General features: G+C 42.2%; 4 protein-coding genes across 6 annotated transcripts in view; 2 read left to right on the top strand and 2 right to left on the bottom strand.

Annotated features, from left to right (window-relative positions):
* Positions 1-3,120, top strand: part of LOC109483722 (TAF6-like RNA polymerase II p300/CBP-associated factor-associated factor 65 kDa subunit 6L) — a 7,316-nt gene extending 4,196 nt beyond the window's left edge. The window contains exons 10-11 of the mRNA XM_019786774.1: positions 1,365-1,493; positions 1,754-3,120. Of these exons, the coding sequence (XP_019642333.1) occupies positions 1,365-1,493; positions 1,754-2,170 (546 nt within the window). The 3' untranslated portion in view covers positions 2,171-3,120. The remainder of the gene's footprint in view (positions 1-1,364; positions 1,494-1,753) is intronic.
* A 679-nt stretch (positions 3,121-3,799) lies between these two features.
* LOC109483711 (keratin-associated protein 10-4-like) lies at positions 3,800-10,489 on the bottom strand. Of its 3 annotated transcripts, none has more exons than XM_019786754.1 (8): positions 10,364-10,488; positions 8,319-8,434; positions 5,478-5,630; positions 5,090-5,162; positions 4,820-4,872; positions 4,510-4,683; positions 4,285-4,354; positions 3,800-4,104 (listed from the first exon to the last, which is right to left on the bottom strand). In XM_019786754.1, the coding sequence occupies exons 2-8, from the start codon at positions 8,380-8,382 to the stop codon at positions 3,951-3,953; spliced, it is 741 nt and encodes a 246-aa protein (XP_019642313.1). In that variant the 5' UTR covers positions 8,383-8,434; positions 10,364-10,488; the 3' UTR covers positions 3,800-3,950. The 3 variants fall into 3 exon arrangements, with proteins under 3 accessions (XP_019642313.1, XP_019642314.1, XP_019642315.1); XM_019786755.1 differs by lacking the exon at positions 10,364-10,488 and adding an exon at positions 9,974-10,088; XM_019786756.1 differs by lacking the exon at positions 3,800-4,104 and having other exon boundaries at positions 4,281-4,354; positions 10,364-10,489.
* Positions 10,490-10,795: 306 nt separating this feature from the next.
* Positions 10,796-15,192, top strand: LOC109483719 (microtubule-associated proteins 1A/1B light chain 3C-like). The gene is made up of 4 exons (XM_019786768.1): positions 10,796-11,009; positions 11,157-11,212; positions 11,761-11,867; positions 14,700-15,192. Exons 1-4 carry the CDS (start codon positions 10,961-10,963, stop codon positions 14,860-14,862), a joined length of 375 nt encoding a protein of 124 aa, XP_019642327.1. The 5' UTR covers positions 10,796-10,960; the 3' UTR covers positions 14,863-15,192.
* A 1,731-nt stretch (positions 15,193-16,923) lies between these two features.
* Positions 16,924-19,330, bottom strand: part of LOC109483699 (TALPID3 protein-like) — a 55,841-nt gene continuing 53,434 nt past the window's right edge. Inside the window, exons 21-22 of the mRNA XM_019786739.1 lie at positions 18,670-19,213; positions 16,924-18,145 (exon numbers count right to left, since the gene is read on the bottom strand). Of these exons, the coding sequence (XP_019642298.1) occupies positions 17,694-18,145; positions 18,670-19,213 (996 nt within the window). The 3' untranslated portion in view covers positions 16,924-17,693. The remainder of the gene's footprint in view (positions 18,146-18,669; positions 19,214-19,330) is intronic.

Consider the following 19,330-nt stretch of genomic DNA (forward strand, 5'->3'; position numbering starts at 1 on the left):
GCAAGGGCTAGGGACATCTGTTAAGTTCTTCCAGCTGATCGACCGTTTAAAGCTCCATGATCTGACACCTGAGTACCTGAGTGATGAAATATAATATTGCACAATCGATTTTTCATCATGTTCTGCTTATATAAACACAGCAATCAGCAAAGTCTAAAAAAATAAAAAATAAAAATAAAATAAGATAATCCCTACCTTCCGACCCTAATTTTTTCTGGACTGAAACAGGAAACACAACATTTTTTTTCCTTGGCCTTACTGCTATGGAAACCACATCCTCGAGCACCATCCATGACCATGGTGACTGACAGCTCAGCCTGACCATAATTGGTCCATGCTAGCAAATACATTGTATGCATAAATCAACAAGATTAGGATGTTCCTAATTCCCAAACTTAGATGTCTTGGCCATCAAGCTTCTTGGGGCCTGTCTCTGATGTCATGAATGTGATTTTTAGTCTCTGATGCTACTTAGCCTAACATTGTGCTGTTCCTTCCCTGAGGTCTGGCTGCATGAGTGTGGAGGGATTACAGAAACAGCTGCTGCTTGCCCTACAGAAAGTGTTGGTGGACCCAGCCAGACCTTTGTGCTCTCACTATGGAGCTGTGGTAGGACTCACAGCACTGGGGAGCAAGGTAACATCTACAGTCATGTGTATAGTCAAAATTAATAGGATATACTACTAGTCTAGTATACAGACATGCAGATATTAGGTTGCCATTTGCTTTTAACTGAAGCCACACTGGGGAGCACTTTCATCATACTAGTAATTGGGCTTACACGGCAAAAAGCAGTTACTCAAGCAACTGGATATGATTTTGGAAACGTCAGATGTTTCAGCTATATGTAGTATCCACTAGCTTTCGTCAATGACTGAGAGACCAGACGGGAAATGCAGGTTTATAAGCACTATTTATTGATATGCAAATAAAGTGAGGACAATTTTTTTGGAAGTCGAAAAGAATGTACAACCCCACCCTCAACACTTACAGGGAAGGGGGCTACGGGTCCATCTCTCCGGCACTTGGGATTTGGCACTCTCAGCCCTGAGGACAGAAACACTTAAAGCTCCTGTTCTGTATAACAGGAACTTTCTGACTAATTTGCATTCTTGTCTTGACTTGTCTGACTTCACTTTATTTGCATATCAATTAATAGTTAGTGCTTATAAACCTGCATTTCCCGTCTGGTCTCTCAGTCACTGACGAAAGCTAGTGGATGCTAGCTGAAACGTCTGACATTTCCAAAATCATATCCAGTTGCTTGAGTAACTGCTTTTTGGCGTATCGTATTACCTGGATGTCTAACCTGGGTTTATACCTACAGAGTTGGATGTTAATGACTCTGTTTTACCTTTCCCCAGGCTGTTGAGGATGTGCTTTACCCCCAGTTGGGTACCTACTGGCCCTTCCTGCAGAGCTGGATGGAGGACAGGACCATATCTAATGCACAGGCCAAAGCTGATGCACATAGAGTGCAGGGGGCCATTCTGGTAGGGATTTCACTCAAAATACTGTAGTTCCTGTTTAAATTCTGCAAACTCAGAGCTGTACATAAATCAGTTTATCACAGGTTGAGAAAGTAAACTGCTTTCATAACTTGGGCACACACTAATGGATTTTCCAAAATAAAGTCCCATAACAACCACAACCACGACATTCTTGTTTTCATGTTGTATGAATGTCACCTTGATGTAATAGAATAATAGCATGTCCTGTATGTAAAATATGTTCATTTTCCCTCCCACCCCAGTCTGCAGCAGAGTTACTGTTAAAGACATACCAGCAGAATGGCTCAGACCCCCACGCCGAGTCCAGCCACGAGAGCTCCCCCAACCAGAGTCCCCACCACCCCGATGCCAGTGACTTCACCATCGGGACGTTTGGCCACCTGCTGGAATCCAACAGTACTGCAGGCTCCAACAGCCACCGGAGGGACAAGGGCCCTGTCCCCATCACCCAGATTTACTCTGACCTGTACAGCTTCTTCGGAGACAGCCTGGCGGTGAGAGTGGGAAACGGCGCTCCCTTCGTCCCTGCCAAAGAGGAGGAGTCTGACCAGGATGCAGAGCCTATTGTAGAGGCGGGGTCGTCCGCTTTCCCGACTGTCCAGGTGGAGAGGGCGGACTTACCCCCGATGCTGCCTTTGCTGGGAATGGTCAGCCCATAGACTTGTCCAGCATGCCGTCCACCAGCGAGTCCACCCACACCACAGGCAGACGCACCTCCAAACGGAGGCAGAGCTCCAAGGAGTCACCCAAGTCTAAGAGAGCGCGGCGAGCTCCCTCCATGTCGGACATTTTCAGCCTCTCCAGGGCTTCCCAGAGGAGGAAGGACATTGTGGTTAACATCCGCGGAGGGAGGCAGGTGGGGAAAAAGAAGACCAAGCCCGGAGTGCTCCTCGGAGCAGAGCTGAGCAGACTCTGCCGCAGAGTTCCTTTTGTTGGGAAAAGGAAGAAGGTCAAGACTTTACCAGGGAAAGTTCTGCAGCCGAGTATGGGTATGCTGATATGACATGCATTTGACATGAGATGGGTATGCTGAAATGAGGTGAATTTGAAGGGGGAACTTGTAGAACATGTTGGGCTCTCAACTAATAAGCAAGAATTGTAACTTTATTTTATACATAGAAATAGATGAGCTTGAGACAGTTCCCTCCTGTGGACACAAAGACAACACACCATGTCTCCATTTTACATTTAAGGAGAAACAGTCATGTACATGAAAAAAGCATTAGGTTATTTACTAAGTAGCTTTGCAATGTTAAGTGGTAATTCATTATGAATCAAATAATAACAATAAACATTCCAAATTGTGAAGAAAACAGTTGCAGACTGGTAAAAGGATGGTCCACTGAAACATCAGTAGGTGAAAAGAACTGCATTAACTGGTTCACTGTTCTACAAAGTCATGTATAGCCCCTGTCCTAAAGTACTTTGGGTGACCTAACATAGACCAGACACAAACCACTTGTATAACTACAAATTTATTATTTGTCATTATTACTGCCCATTGCATGGGGTTTTCAAAGCATTAATGTCTTCATAAAATCTATGTGTAAAGAACGTAAAATTATGGCTTCAAATGTTTGGCACAGTCAGGTATATCCTGGAGGAAACATATAAATAATATGGTCAAGTCTTGATACTGATCACAAAATACTGAAAACAATTTTAGGCACTGCTGCTAACATCAGTAAGTACAATATAATAATGGTATATTTAGTTACTATGTGAGGCAACGCTGGGATAGTATCTGTAAAAAGCGAGTAGTAGTACACCAAGCGACTTTGACATAATATGTCACATACTAATCATATTTGCAGGATCACTTCAAGCTATGTGTCAAAATATTCTGTCACTCTCCATTTATGTAAGAACTTCACTGTTGCTGAAACTAGAGTTTTTATCTGAAAAGACACTGATATCAGTAAGAAACTACATACTAGTACAAATGTATTACCAAAAGGCCTCAAAATATCTTAAAACATCTTATCAAGAAACCAACATTGTAATAAAAAGCTTACAGCCTAAAAATATGGCAACGTTTACACTTTCTATAGCATTGTCTGGCATTTGGATAAAACACAACCTATGGCCATGGGTGGCTCCATGACACCAAATACTGTTAATGGTACAGTCATGATTCCACAAGCTAAGAAATACCATCTTGTTGTGTAAGAAATCTACTCTGTTAGATAAAAAGTAAAGGGGTTGCAAAGAAAGGCCTTCTTATCTACCAATTAAGATGAAATGACATTAACATATGCAAAAAATATCAATGCAAGTCATGGTCCAGCCTTTTTTAAAATACATTACAAAGAAGCCTTTAAACACAAAAAAATTCAACTCCATCAAGGCCTCTTATAGCAAGAACTTGGCTGACTGTAAAACCTCTTTACAGCTATAGCTATCACAACAAGTGTTTCAGAGTAAAGCAGAGTTAACATGTCAATAAAGATAAAACAACAGAAGAGCACCTAAGCACAACAAGTCTGTGGACCGTACCACCACAGCTTGGGAACTGACTGTTGGTTCCTCCTGTTGTGCAGCACCTGACGGGCAGGGGTCATCGGTGCACACAACCTCTCCTCTCAGACAAGTGCTGGGAAAGTAAACACAGAATGATGTTTCAGGAAGAAGGAAAAAAATGCTTATTTCTGTTTTGTGACTTTATTCTAATTGGCATGAAAGATGAGAAATTTTTAGATGACTAAAACTTGTTGACAATACAGTAGGCAGGTCCTGCACTTGAAGAAGTTAAAAAATATTGAGCTTAGCTCACCAGTTGTTACACCTGTCCACTACCCTGACCACTTCTCCCTCTGCATACGGGGACCTGTTGGCAATGCAACCTGAAAGACAACAACAAAAGAAATTTCGTTTTGTTCATAATGTCCACCGACCCAAGCATTAAGACTCCAGTCTACAGACACCCCCTGTCTACAGTGACCATTTTTCTTGAAATCCCTAGAGCGGTTGCTATATATAACAGGTGTGACAGACAGACCTGTAGAGGCCCCTATCGCTGCTGCACATGTCATGGAGTACTGGCAGGCATCAATGGCAGGACAACACTTGTCGCTCCCTGCACAGTCAGAGTCAGTCGTACACATGGACTCCCCACACAGCTGAGAACCCACCGCATCCGGACAGAACCCAGGCTTGGTAAATGTGCTGCTGTCTACAGAAGAGGATGGAGATGTTGGTGTTTTATTATTGATCCAGTTTTCTGTTGCTTTTTGCTAGATTCAAAACAACAAACTGCTTTTTGCTAGATTCAAAACATCAAAAAATGCAAGGACTAGAGTTAGACTCGCCTGTGTTACATGGCCCATTGGTACAGGTTACTTCACCAGAGTGCTGGCAGGTACTGTAGTAGATAGAAACAAAATAAACATACAAAATACTTTAAAAAATGAAGTAAAATTTCATTTTTGATTTATTTATTACACTAGAGATTCCCTCATTAACAAAAGTCAAGTGGCATACCTGTGTATATAACACACAGCAAATAAATGTTCACAGAGGTTATATGGCATGGCTTTTATGATTAGCCTTTGACAAAGGAGAGTTGTCCTTTCACTTACCAACAGTTCCCATCTCCATTCTCAATCTGCTCTCCTGGAGCTAACACACCTGCTACTGGATCAATACACTCCACTGAAAAAACAACAATTCTTTATTTCTTTCACTCTGCTAGGTATGTTTTCTGAATCTCCATCGAAAATGCAAATGCGAGTTTCGATATTTAACAGACAGGAGCACATGTTTGTATCATCAGACAGAAAAAATAAGGTCAAAGAAAAGTCCTTACCACATAAGCTTGATCACTATAAGTATAGTATTAGGAACCCATCAAATTACCTGAGATCTCTGAGTGCCCCTGAGACTATATCCACTATTCAAATATTTGGCAACAACGATAAATACAAATACAAACCACTGCTGGGAAACACTGTGCAGGTGGACACTCACCTGTCTCTGTTGGCACCTGGCACTCATGGTCACAGTCACTACTGGGCGACACCTTACAGCACACCTGGTCAGGCGGACACTCCCTGTCATTGGAGCAGGGGGCGAGGCAGGGGGCTGGGTCAAACACGTCCACTACAGCTGCACACTGGGAAGCTAGGGGTGAATAATTATAATGTATGAGAACAAAGAAGGTAAAAAAGCATTTTTAAGTACATTTGTACATATAGTTTTCAAGACTGATTCATTGTAATGTTCATGGTGTAAAGACTAGTCTGCTAAAATATTGTAACCATCAAGACAACCCAGTAACGGCCACAGGCAGAGGTTGATGGGAGAGATTGCTACAGAACTACTAGTACTAGTACCTTCTTCTGGTTACTACCCGACTTTTCTTATGGCTAATTTCCACAGATTGAAACGTGAATATCAAAAAACATCTCCCTTCAAACTCTGCTTTGAGTCAGAGAGTACACTATGCTATACAGTAGCTCAGAAGACAAACAGTCACACATGGCACTGATCAGGGGCAGTGTGTTTCTAGCTTTGCACATGTTATTGAGAAAAACAAAGGTTTATTTTAACTGACAGAATGGGAAAAAATGTTAGTTTAGGAGCATGACGAATCCACAATGTCATTGGATCTTGAAAACAGACATTCCTTCTAAAATTGAAAAAAAAATAGGTAAGTTAAAACAGATATATCTGAACTGAAGGTGGACAAAAAGTGCAAGTGATGTCAAAATTTGCAGCTGTGATTTTCTAGGACTTTCTGCATACCGTAATTTCCATAACTGCCTTATCTCTGCAAAAATCTGAGTATCATTTCTGATGTACATGTGAAAAGGTTGACATGTCTGTTCGAACAAGGAATGTCAACTAGTTAACAAGCCAACAATGAATAATATAACAGCCAATAAATTATGAGGAAAGTAGACTACTAGAAGATTGTACATATTATGTAAAATTAACAAAAACACATTCAAAATATGTCTACGATATCCAGTAGTATTAAAGTGAACCAAATGACTTTTGTAATTATAGAAATTGCATCTATGTTACCATTTGACCTCTGAATCCTCAAGAACACTTCCTGACACCTGGCAGTTCAACGGAGGTGCACAATGTACAATGCACAACAGAACTATAACTCAATGACATTGGTGTCTCAGTCATTATCAACAGGCTGTCAAGGTCATAGACACTCAAGGTCTTTTAAAGATATGCAGATGCCTGACAACTGATCTGGCATCAAATTTCAGAGTTGGAAGGTCTAACATTTTCATTGTGCAATAAACCAGAAAAGGGCTAAATATCAATCTGGGTGCCAAGAAGGCTTCAGACTGTGTGCTGGAAACCTGGACTACTGCTTCCTGGTTGGCAAACAGAAGTGTCTGGTTACCCACCACATAACTGTTTGTTTGAATTTCTCATCTTTTCAACTCTAACCAAACAAACATCTGACAGTTTTCCCTCCTGCAAAATTTCTCTCCTGCAAAAGATGCTCCATTTGGTCGAGTACAAAACATCTTGTTAGATCCTTAGTGGTGACTATTGATGTTAAAAAGAGACCTGCCCTGTGCCAAAATATCACACTGTTTGCATCATGTCTAACAAGTCTGAGAACTCTTACCCATGTGACCCACATCAAAAACATTTAGCTTCAAAATCATTGGCCTAACAATGACCCCAAGGGCAAGACACATTCCACACCAAATGCAAAACTAGCTTGCTGGTACATAAGCTGAAGCATTATGGCATTGACGGTAAAGTCAATACATGGATCAGTGAGTTCTTGTCTGACAGAAAGCAGGCTGTAGTTGTAAATGGCTCAAGGTCAGAGTATGTCTCAGTAGAATCAGGAGTCCCGCAGGGATCAGTTCTAGGTCCCTCCTTGTTTCTACTGTTTATTAAAGACCTACCAGTAGGACTGTCTTCAGTATCAAGGCTGTTTGCTGATGATACAGCATGTCACGACACCATCAAGACTACACATGACCAGGTCCGCCTACAGAAGGACCTGGACAAGCTTGCAGAATGGAAGGGGCAATGGAAAATGAGCTTTCACCCTCAGAAATGCTCAATAGTTCACATGACCCGGAGGAAGAAAACCTTATTTTAGAACGGGCCTATGAGCTCCACGGTCACAAACTTCAGAAAGAACCAAATGTGAAATACCTGGGAGTCACCCTCACTAAGGACCTGAAATGGAGCCTGCACATCTCAAATAGAGCAAACAGATCCCTTGGATTTGTTTGACGAAATATCAAGATCAATAGCAAATCCTTCAAAGAGGCAGCTCATAGGGCATTGGTGAGATCCTCACTAGAGTATGCTAGCACAGTGTGGGATCCACACAGCAACAAGAACATACTACCCTAGAGAAAGTACAACGTCCAGCTGGATAGCATGCAGTAGCTGCCACTTTCCGACACATTACCTTTGAAAAACATCAACATGCTACTGTGACCTCTGAATTCAACAACCAACCAAGTGCGGCAAAGCCATCAGAACGTTGATGTTGGCCACCAATCAACTAAAAAGAAGAAGAACTAAACTGTCCAGTAGCCTGGATGCCAGACTGTTTCCAGGGCCTACACAAACTAGCTCCTGATCAGCATCAGCTGGCCAAACATGCCCCCAAGGAAACTCTGCCACAGCCACCCCAGGTTTAACAGAGCCTCCACCCATAATTTGTGGCTGTGATAAAATCTCCTTGGCCCTGGGGTGGGCATGTTGGCCCTGGAGGAGATGGTCTGTGCCATTGAAACTGCCTGACATCCAGGTTAACAATCCATAACACTTTGACACTTCAATAGTTGATTGGCAAAGTGGTGTACTTACAGTCCTGAAGAGTGGAGACCAGCGGGAGGAGGCACAGGAGAAGAAGTGCAGCCAGCACCATCATGGAGTCATGCAAATGAAGACGTGGGACAGAGGCCAGCTAGCCTCTCACCGACCTGCAAACACAGAGAACTGTTAGAGGTGTCTGTGATGACATGTGAACAGCACGGCCAGCGCGGAGGGGTGGTACATTAACCTCCATTGGAGGTTCAAAAAGTCAAAACCTACTGGCAAGAGAGTATCAAATAGGCAAAACACTATCAAATTGACTTTGGCAGTAGTGTCTGTTAGAAGTAATTGGATAGAGTCTTGCCTATTGGATACTGTATTGCCAGTTGGTTACAACTTTGCCACCAGCCCGCCACCTTCATTGGAGATCAGTACACTTCTATGTACCTGACACTGAATGAGACAAATTGTGCCACACACTTGTTTGAGCTATTATGCAGTGTTGCTGATGTCAGCTACACTGGTACCTTTCCAGCAATCTGTCAGCATAAACTATGATAAAGTATGGAGCTCTCCCAACATCTCACAAAAGAGATGCTAGCTCTGCAAGGAATGTCCAGCCAAGTCCGTCATCACAAAAAGAATAACATGTCTTAGTATAGAATGAAGTTAAGATTATTGTCAGGAGGCTACTAATTCTCGGAGCCCAAAATATTGATGATTTTTTCAGAAATTATGGGGCCGACTTGTCCTGGGCTTGGTGCCGAGTTGTCCCGAATGGCCAGGGGCCGAGTTCTCTTGGAATCGGCTAGCCTCCTTCGCAGACTCAAATTAGAACGTGGCTGTATACACTCCGAGAGTGTATATAAAATCTATTTGTCTTTTATATACACTCCGAGAGTGTATATAAAATCTATTTGTCTTTTATATACACTCCGAGAGTGTATATAAAATCTATTTGTCTTTTATATACACTCCCGGAAAGTTGATAGGGCATTCGAATGATCTGTCGCCGGTGCTAAGACCGTGCGATCGGCTGGGTTATCCAGAGTCACCAAAGGGACCGGGGCGAACCCCGGGTTGGTCTTGGTCTGATAAATGCACGCCAGACCGTGAGGTCGGCGCTTCTGCCGCATGTATTATAGCTCTAGAATTACCACAGTTATCCATGTAGGATGTGACGATCAAAGGAACCATAACTGATTTAATGAGCCATTCGCAGTTTCACTGAGACAGTTTAAACTTGCACGTGCATGGCTTAATCTTTGAGACAAGCATTTGACTACTGGCAGGATCAACCAGGTAGCGAGGACGCCAGGGGCGGGCGACCGGTCTCGCTGCCGCCACCGGGAGCGGAGGGTCCCGGGCCCCGCGCAAGCGGGGCGGGGCGGTCCGCTCTCTGCTCGACCGAACTTCGGTGGGGATTTCCGTGTTGTTCTCTGATTTTCATCATCCACTAAGATAAACTTGAACACCGAGGTTTAAACTTGGTGCCCCTGAATCCTCAAACACTCACAAAAACCCAGGTTTTGGGCCTACCAAGGAGGCTAGTATTTCAGAGTGTATATAAAATCTATTTGTCTTTTATATACACTCCGGGAGTGTAAATAGCCACGCCGCTCAAATTATGCTGTTGTTGCCTTGCAAACCCGTGGTCCATAGCTAATACACAAGATTTTGCGGACCCTCACTTGTACAGCACTTACCAAAAAGATTCGTGCTAGATCATCAGTATCTGGGCAGTAACTGGGTCAGCGAGGAGGTAACGGTACAGGCAAAAAAAATTCTAACCGTTAGTGTAATCTATAACTTTGCAGCTGTGTAATACTAGGCCAGGATCTGTTATGATATGACACAGCTGGTCTCAAAACTGGGCAACTCCTGTCATATGAGACTATCAACACGCTGTTATCTCTCAACAGACGAGACAGTGATGAACGGGATCCTTTGTTTCTGTGACGGGAGACAGACTTGAATCTCGGCCAAGCGAGGACCAAACTGTTGACTTTACAGGATGCAGGATCTAACAGAGCTGAGAGTTTGGTTTGGCTTGGGTGCAACCGTACTTTAGCAAACCCGATTTACCATAGACTTACATGACGTCTTGATCGCAATCATTCTTCTTTTGACGTTTTCCTGGCTTCTTCCGTCACCTCACATTCCCTCGCAGTCAGCTTCGGTTTCTCGCTTCTCAGCTGGATAACTTCGCAGTTTGACAGCTGATCAATGTTATGGTCCAACCATTCTTTAAAAGTGAGAAAATATTTCTGTGAAATGATGATTAAGTTACACATGAAATAAATCTTTTACATAACACAACCATTCTTGATTACATTATTATTAGGTTGAAATATTTGTATTTAATTGGCTTTATTACTGCTACGATACATTTTTTTACAAGTTTACTTACTATTCCCCCTATATATTGGCATCTACCACAGTGTCAAATTTCAAAAGATATTTCCCGCGACCTGACACAAACGAGACGCAAACGAGATTTCGCGAGACTACAAGTGACCAATCAAGTACGGGTATACTAGTAGTTTGGTGACGTAATGTTCGGGCCAGTCCAGCCGTGCGGTAAACAAGTTGAGAACAGACTGGGATAAACTTCGCTTCGCCAAGTCAACTGCGGATTTTCATCCAAAATTCCCCATTTCTCCCCTGTTTTTAAAGATAACAGGGTGCCAAAAATGCCTGAGGATAGGTCGCTCAAGTCCTTCAAGCAGAGAAAGAGCCTTGGTGAGTTACGGAATTTAAATGGCAAAGCTGTCTTTTTTAATAGATAATTTTTTGGTGTTGACGGACCATGGGCATGGCGGCAGTTAGTCCTTCCACGACATTTTCTCGCTATATCTACCCTAACCCCTGTTTATTTTCCTTCTACAGCGACGAGAAGGGACGAAGTTGAGGGTATTAGAGCGAAATTTCCTACGAAAGTCCCCGTGAGTATGATGTAGTAGATTTTGCAAGCGTTGACAATTTTTGTTTGCAACTCAAGATGGTGTTGTGAAATACTTGTCACCTTTTTCCTGACGGAAATACAGTGTAATTTGCTGCAAACCACTAGCTCAAAAGTAACACCAACAATATGCACCTTTTCAAGGGTCCTTCTCCCGACGTAAGTAGAATGTGCCACGTGTGTCTAGTGCCATTATTGTGCAAATTTTTGCCTGGTAGTTTTCCGAGCCTTCCTAGAAAACAGCTGATTTGTTAATCCCCAGGAGGGCACAGGACTGTTTATATCGCAATTTGCATACAAAGCAAAATGTGATATAAGTTCGTTTACCTTGCTTGTACAATGTTTCCCATCGGCATCGTAATGTTTAAAAAGATACACATCTTCAAAATTTGAACTGTCTAAATTTATGTGCGTGTTGCATCACATGGTCATCACATTGACTATTTTTAGCCTCTTGACTTTACTAGACTTTAGTTTGGAATTTGAAAAGAGTGATAAAAATTCTTAAGATGATCTTTTCTACTTTTCAAGGTGATAGTGGAGAGATATCACAAAGAGAGGGAGCTGCCTATCTTGGACAAGACCAAGTTCCTGGTGCCACAAGAGTTGACCATGAGCCAATTTGTCACAATCATTAGGTGAGATGCATAATGTGGGCACGCACCTGACTCACAGTCACGCTGCATACACATTCAACTAGGGGATCCCCCAACTCTTTGTCAAAGTCACAAATCTTAATAATCAGTTCTTCACAGCAGCATTTGAAAACTGTTAATTGCTAATTGTTAATTGTTAAACGAGCATTTTAACCACCAATTTAAAAGTTTGAGTGGTAGATTATGCATGGATTAACAATTACCAAGTTGTGAATTTCATCAGCCAGGTGTATAATTACATGGTAATTGTCGTCACGAGTGTACCTTACATACAGGTGAATGATTCCATGACTAGTCTAGTGAAGGCCATGTGCTGCTCAGCTGTATTGCACAATAATGTTCCCCCAGCCAGACAACCTGTGGTTGTTGGATGTTTGTACAAGGCAGTTCCTGCTGCCATGAAGTTTGATTGTGTAAGATTTTTATCAGATCTGGTCACTCGTCACCCCATGAGGGCGATCCTCTCATCTGCAGATGGCAGGAGTGAATCCTGCCCTACAAAGTACATGTACTACATGTGCATTGTCACGTATGGCAGTTTCTGAGAAGACCAATAGGGGCATGAAATGTTATTATGTGTCCTTGAAAATGCTGGGTGTGTGATGGTGATTTGGAATTTGTAAAGTGAATCCTTCAAAAAGTCAATGCTATCTATACCACAGAATGTTCAAAAGGCATAATTTTTAACCTTACGTTTTTTGCAAGTACACGTATAAGCTCGAAAAAAATCACTGTCATGCAGATTTAACCCCAAGAGGTTTAGTAAAAATACAAATACATATAGTCTATCCTACAGGCAGATCAGGTCAAAAATCACTATACTACTGGAAAACTGTATGTAAGTAATTGTAACTTTGTAGCTATAGATAGAATCAGTTGAAGCTGGAGGAAAGGCTTTTTAAAAAAAGTAGCATTGTCTGCAAGTTATCTATGCTAAATGCTGACCAGACTGGTGGAATGGATGTGCTGTTGTTATGCTTAGTAAGGTCTTTCTCAGATTCCTGTGGGAATCTGAATATCTAATCAGCTAATTGGTTCTAAAAGCGGAACAGTTCTAGGGCTGTTGCCAAGTGGCTCGAATTTCAGCTTGGGTTTCCCCACTGTTCAAATGGATGCCATTTTTTAAAAATACACTAAGTAAAATAAGGCATTGTAAGCTGAGATTATGGTATGCATAGCTCCCAAACAAAAGGCTTTACTACCAAAATATCTTAGTCTACAATCTGTGACTTGATTTGCCCAAGTTGTACCCACAGATGGTCGTTATTCTAGCATGTAATAAAGAGCAGTTCTTAAAACGTTTGTCAGATATTATCTGAAAGGCAAGTTTGTTCAGGAAACCACTGTGTTTGACATAGATCTGATCATCTGAGTAAGATGGATTAAGATTTGCTTTGTCAATGACAAAATTTCTTAATCAGTTCTGCATGTTTGGCTTCAGCACACAATATCAATGAGTTAACCTCCAGCCCAAATTTGTATTGGTTATGGGGCTAGAGTCGCTAGACAGCAAGGAGGTTTAGCAACCATCAATTTGCCTCACTCTATACTACACTCCATACCCCTTTACTAAAGATGGATACTTGGATGCTTTATTACTCCATATTTATAGCTTCATGTTCAGTGTAAGGTTCAGCATTGTCTCCGTCATTTGTTTTGGAAATTTTGTAAACGTAAAAGTATGTGTACCTGTTTGTACAAAACACTGCAAATGCGTGAAGTAAGGTATCCCACAGAAAATACTTCCATATTTCCTGTGGAATAATAGGCTCCATTACATACATTTGACATAATGAGCTAGCCAATATGTTATTCACCCCAGTTATAGTGGGAGACAACATTAACCAAATAATAAGACTTCTCTTGGTAATAGTAATGATAGCCTGTCTAAATGAAGAGATGTGGTGCGTGTAAAAAGCTTTTACAGACCCTGTTATCTTGCATGTTGTCAGACAATTATTGGTAACAAGAAGTCTCAATAGACTATAGTTAGGCAATGACAAATTCCCACAGGTTTCATTTTTTAATGCTGCATGAAATGAATTATATCATACACATGCACTAGATTTAAGTGTTAGTTCACTTCATGTTATGCATATATGTGTGAAAATTCCCCATTGTTGATAAATTGGTGAGTATCATGTGACTGGCACTCAGGTAAAGGTTGACCTACTTTGGTGTGGAAGGAGGTAGAACAGGTGCAGTGTAACCTGCAGAGGTTTTCTCAACAGCTGGTATAGCCTCACATAAAGCAAATGTTCAATACCAGCTTGAAGTGTTTTCAGTGCTTTATCTTCTTGAATGTATCAAGGGTAAGCACAGCCAGCCAAACTGATTTGAAGTTTCTGAAGATTTGGCTGAGGTTGCTTTTTACACCATAACAGATTTATGTCCTTTGAAAAGATACTAGTTTGCAATTTGTAAGTAAAACTCTCTCAAACTTTTCAAACAAATTGTGCAAGACAGCCTCCCCTACACGACCTTGTACCTACATCTAGATCAACAGCTATGACACCATATCCAACTCCCTGGCTGGACTTTATCACATTCAGGCTACCCACCTATATAACCAGACACTGGGGCTGTAATGATTGACATGTCTGTTTGTATGTGTGTGCAATGAACTGTGGGACAAGGTGAAGGTGTAATTAACTGAAACTTTCAAATTATAAAAACAATGCCATTGAGGTATGTGTACATCATTGTATGTATAAATGTCTGTAATGTTGATTGAAAAATGATGATGATGATTGAAAATAATGATGATGATATGAAATACTTGCGCCTAATCATTTTGTTCTGCCTGTGTTCCAGGAACCGAATGTCTCTGAGTGCGTCCCAGGCATTCTACCTTATCGTGAACAATAAGAGTCTGGCCAGCATGTCCACAACACTAGCGGAGATCTACAAGGATGAGAAGGATGAGGATGGCTTCCTGTACATGACATACGCTTCACAAGAGATGTTCGGATGCTAAGTACACACGACCAGCTAAAAAAGAACTGTGCAGCTAAGATGAAAATTATCTGTGTATTCTTCAATCAAAGCAGTCTAATCCAATCATGCCTGCATTTAATACCCACCAATAGGTACTTCATGAGCAGATATTGGGGTCTTTTTTGTGTAATAACTTCTTCTTACCTTGGGTATTGACTTTTTTCTAATGTAGAACTTTCATGAGGCATTTCCTCATGTAAAGTATACATTCCACGTGTGATTGCAAAATGCAGGGACTTATAACAACCTCATAGTTTTTGCCATGCACTTCTATGTTTTTGGCTCAAGTTACACCATCCTTTGTTTGCTGCAACTGCTTAAACTGCCATAAGTTGTGTAGTGTAATGCCAGTACAGCTGGCCTTTCTTGGACCAACATCACTTTCTACTAGTAGTTTTGTCTACCACCTCTGAAGTGCCAAACAGAAGAGTTATTATTAACTTGAAGGTACATGTACTCAGAAAAAGAACTGTGTTGTGATGTCAACTTGTTGCCTGCCCGCTAATTTCATGTTTACCCAGGGGCAGAGGCAACTTAATAAAATCTATAAAAACAGATACTTTCAGAATGTTATATAGTATGTGCTCTAAATAGTAGTACAAGTGGGATAGAGTTGGTGAAATAGTGTAACTGATAGTTGGAATTTTCTTTCCACTATCAGTTCCAAGATTTATTCAGAACACACCCATGGAGATGTACTAATCAGAATTATGTCTGTGACATTGATTCTCTAGAGTGAGCAGACAAGATGATTGTATTTGTACTTGTTTACAAGTTTACAATCTGTCATATCTCATGCTGCTGTATTTTATCTCTCTTCAACTGATGAGATAGTATAGTTAATGGAAGCTTCTTGGTGTCTTGCATTAAATGAAATTAAGGTATCATCTTTCAGCATGTACATAGAGGTACAATATCCTGTTGATTGAGTGATGCAATGTTGGTTCTGGGGTGAACTTGTTATATCATAATGCGGATCTACTTTCGTCTGATATTCTGTGCCTTTTGTGCATCAGATTATATAAAAGAGGAATAAACTTTGTAAGAAAAGGTGTATACCAGTGGTTCCTGTCATTTTGTTTGACTGTGTGTGTTTAGGTGACAGCTTCAGTTCTCAATGGCAACATCTATACTGTTCTACTTACAGACATTTTCTGTTTCACACCTAGTGAAGATGGTGGTATCTGAGTATGGTAGCATTGGGTATTTCAAAGTTTTGCAGAATAACTGTTCAGTGGGAAGGTTTACCTCTTTGGAGGCCATGGCAAAGACAAATTGAAAGGAATCAAGAGTCTTGTGCTTTGATCCACAAACCCAGTCACTTGATTGTGTGGCATCCATGGCGACAGGTCTGTTTGCCCATGTTTGTGTCAGCATACTGAAGTGTTGCTGATGTACAGAGACTACCCAGCATAAGTTGTGTTTGCCATTGTTTGGACATCTGCACAAACCATCCTCCCATGGCAGGGGCAGCGGCTCCGAATTCCTTCTTCACCCCTACCCCTGCCTGATTACATGGCATTTTCTACTCTACGACCCGAGGAATATTAATATTCATGAGCTTGCCTTATTTGGCATGACCCCATTTCTGACTTGGGCGGCGAAGGGACGTCACCCTCCCCGCCGGCGACTCCGCCGCCGCCCGGTGACGAGCCCGTTAACGCGTTGGGGAGGCCGTGCGGGGCAAAGTCACCGAGTTAACACCTTCCCCGTGCTCGGCGGGATCCGCGCGCAGCCTCCAGCACACGCTAGCGCCCCGCCGACGCCCGCAGCGGCCTGCATCGCAAAAGTTCTCTTCCCGAGACGACGCCATGTTTGTTTTTATTTGTCACTGAATAGCCGACATGATTGGTTCCGATAGCTAGCGCATCTCATAAATATTAATGTGAAGTGCGTTGAAGATTTTCTCTGTGATACGTGATTGGCTGAGAGCGTGTCCCTGGAATCGGGTCGTAGAGTAGAAAATGCCATGTAATCAGGCAGGGGTAGGGGTGAAGAAGGAATTCGGAGCCGCTGCCCCTGCCATGGGAGGATGGCACAAACATATACTATTACTCGTAAACCCTACTGGGAAGGTACCATATACAATGTATACTAAATGTTCCTCATCAACAAAGGTAGTGGTTCAATCAGACTACTAGTGATTTCAGCACCCACAAATGCACCCATAGTCATATATCCAGGACCACATTTACAACTTTATTCATCACAAGATAAAACAGATCTTATTAACAATCTACTATTAAAGTTAGATTTCAAATTTTGTACAACTCCATGTATTCAATAGGCTGTGAGAGTATTCAGTCACAAATTTGTATACTAGTACATTGTACATCTACATAAAAATCTTAGTTGATATGTACAGTTTTGTATTTTAATATTTCATCAAAAATAGATAAATTATTTTGGAGTAAAGGGTACAGATTCCTGTCATCTGAGATCTTAGGGCTGGCACTAATACTGGAGTTTCACAAAGTGACCTGGAGACTACAAAATAAAGTTGTTTCTACTTCCTGAAATTTGTTGACTTTGGAATGTTACACCATGCAAAAGAACAAGACAGTCTGCACTAAAGCAAGGACACTAAAGAATGTCCTCGACTAAAGCAATGTAAAAAAACCTGCCTACCAACCTACAGTGAACAAATATTTTAACACCCCTTTGTTTTTCTCAAGAATCAAATGTAGTACATTGGAATTTTGACCTATTTTTAATTTATTTAGGTGTCAGTTGAAGTGGTAGTTTAAAGAACAAAACAACTTGAAATAAAAAGTCACATGGGGTATGAATGATTTTGTCGTATATGCTTACTTAGAAGCCACCCCCAGAAATTTCAGATATGTCTGACACCTCCCCTGCACTGTACTCTCCCCCCTCCAGAGAGCTAACAGTCACACTGTCATTCTCTCCTTGGATACTGGGCAAAGTTAGGGACACCACTAGGGAGGTTCTACGCGGGTCATCCTCCTCTTTCTCAGCTCCACCAACTGGTAGGCTGAAACTACGTGCCTGTCTTCCAGTGCCAAGTCCTGACTGGTTGATTCCAGTAGTGGAACCACCTGTTCTTCCCATGCCCAGTCCTGATTGGTTGAGAGTGTCCAATCCAGTTGTGGAACCACCTGTTCTACCCAGGTCAGCGCTGTGATCTGATTGGCTGAGAGACTGGGTGAGGTAGCCAGACTGGATGAGGGCATCTAAGTTCATCTGGTCTGGAGTGAAGGTCCGGGTGTCCATGTCACTCAATGTGTGGGTCCCTTGTAATCCTGTAAAAATATGTGGCAGGATACTTGTGACTGGAGGGCTGAGTGCTACGGTACTGCAAAAAAATTTAGATACAGGTCCAAAATACTGAAACAGTAATGTGTCAGTTTTGTACAATAGTCTTATGGTCAAGCATATATTATCTATTTTGTTACAAAAATGTAATTCCTACCTGTCTGGACCTGTACTTAAGCCTTAACTGATGTTAAATTGGGTATGAAGCTCTCCTTGTAACCAATACTGTTCTAGCCTAGGTACCATCCTCCTTAGTTTGTACTAACTACCATACAACGATATCGAGCGAAAACTGTAGGTCTATACAGTTCCACAAACAGAAATCAGCCCAACAGATGAGCCATTCTCACAGTACAGAAGTAATGAAACTGATGATGGCTGACTGGGAAGAAGAGGCAACTTTAAAATTACTTCAGTTCGAAGTACTGTGTCATGTTTGGTTTACTTAATGGAAATCAATTTATCAAAATTGCTCATCACCCAACAGTACACTGGGAGCAGTCAGTCTTACCCTGCTGGCTTGTCCTGCCTTCCTCTGGCACCTCGTCTTCAGGCACAGCCTTGACGGTGATCACCCTGGCCGGTTTCGTGTCAGAGTCTCCGCTCCTCTGCTGGCCTCTGGAGGCTGCCAGGGGAGTCCGAGATCGTGGGGAGGGCCTGGGGGAGGAGTCATCAGCCGAGGCGACGCTGATCACCCGCGGGGCTGGCTTCCGTGTCGACGGCCTCTCCAAGTCAGACAGCACCATGGTGCTATCTTCAGGAGGAGCAGTACTGTCCACAGGAATGGTACGGCCCACTGCCTCACCGTGTGAACCTCTCCTGGTGTCCTGGGCCTCTCCAAGGAGAACTCTCTCAGCAGTCTGGGTTAACCGAGGTCTTTGACCCTCACTGACCTCCCCAATGCTTGCATCGTTGTCTGCCACCCCCTGAGCGAGCGCTGGCTTCTCCACCATTTTCTTAACGGGCTGTTTCGCACGTGCCAGGAGGGCGAGTAAGGGGTCTTTGTGAACATCACTCAGGGCTTTTGGCAGCAATTCACCTTCACTCGGAGGTTCCTGTTAAACCGACAAAAAAAGTTTTAGACAATAAAGCTAAACCACTCTTCCATCTACATCCACACCATGCAGCATGTAATGTAAATCTAATGCTCAAATCACCATGGTTCGGTATTC

This window comes from Branchiostoma belcheri, unplaced genomic scaffold (assembly GCF_001625305.1).
Source record: "Branchiostoma belcheri isolate BF01 breed outbred unplaced genomic scaffold, Haploidv18h27 scaffold66, whole genome shotgun sequence".
NCBI classification, from domain to species: domain Eukaryota; kingdom Metazoa; phylum Chordata; class Leptocardii; order Amphioxiformes; family Branchiostomatidae; genus Branchiostoma; species Branchiostoma belcheri.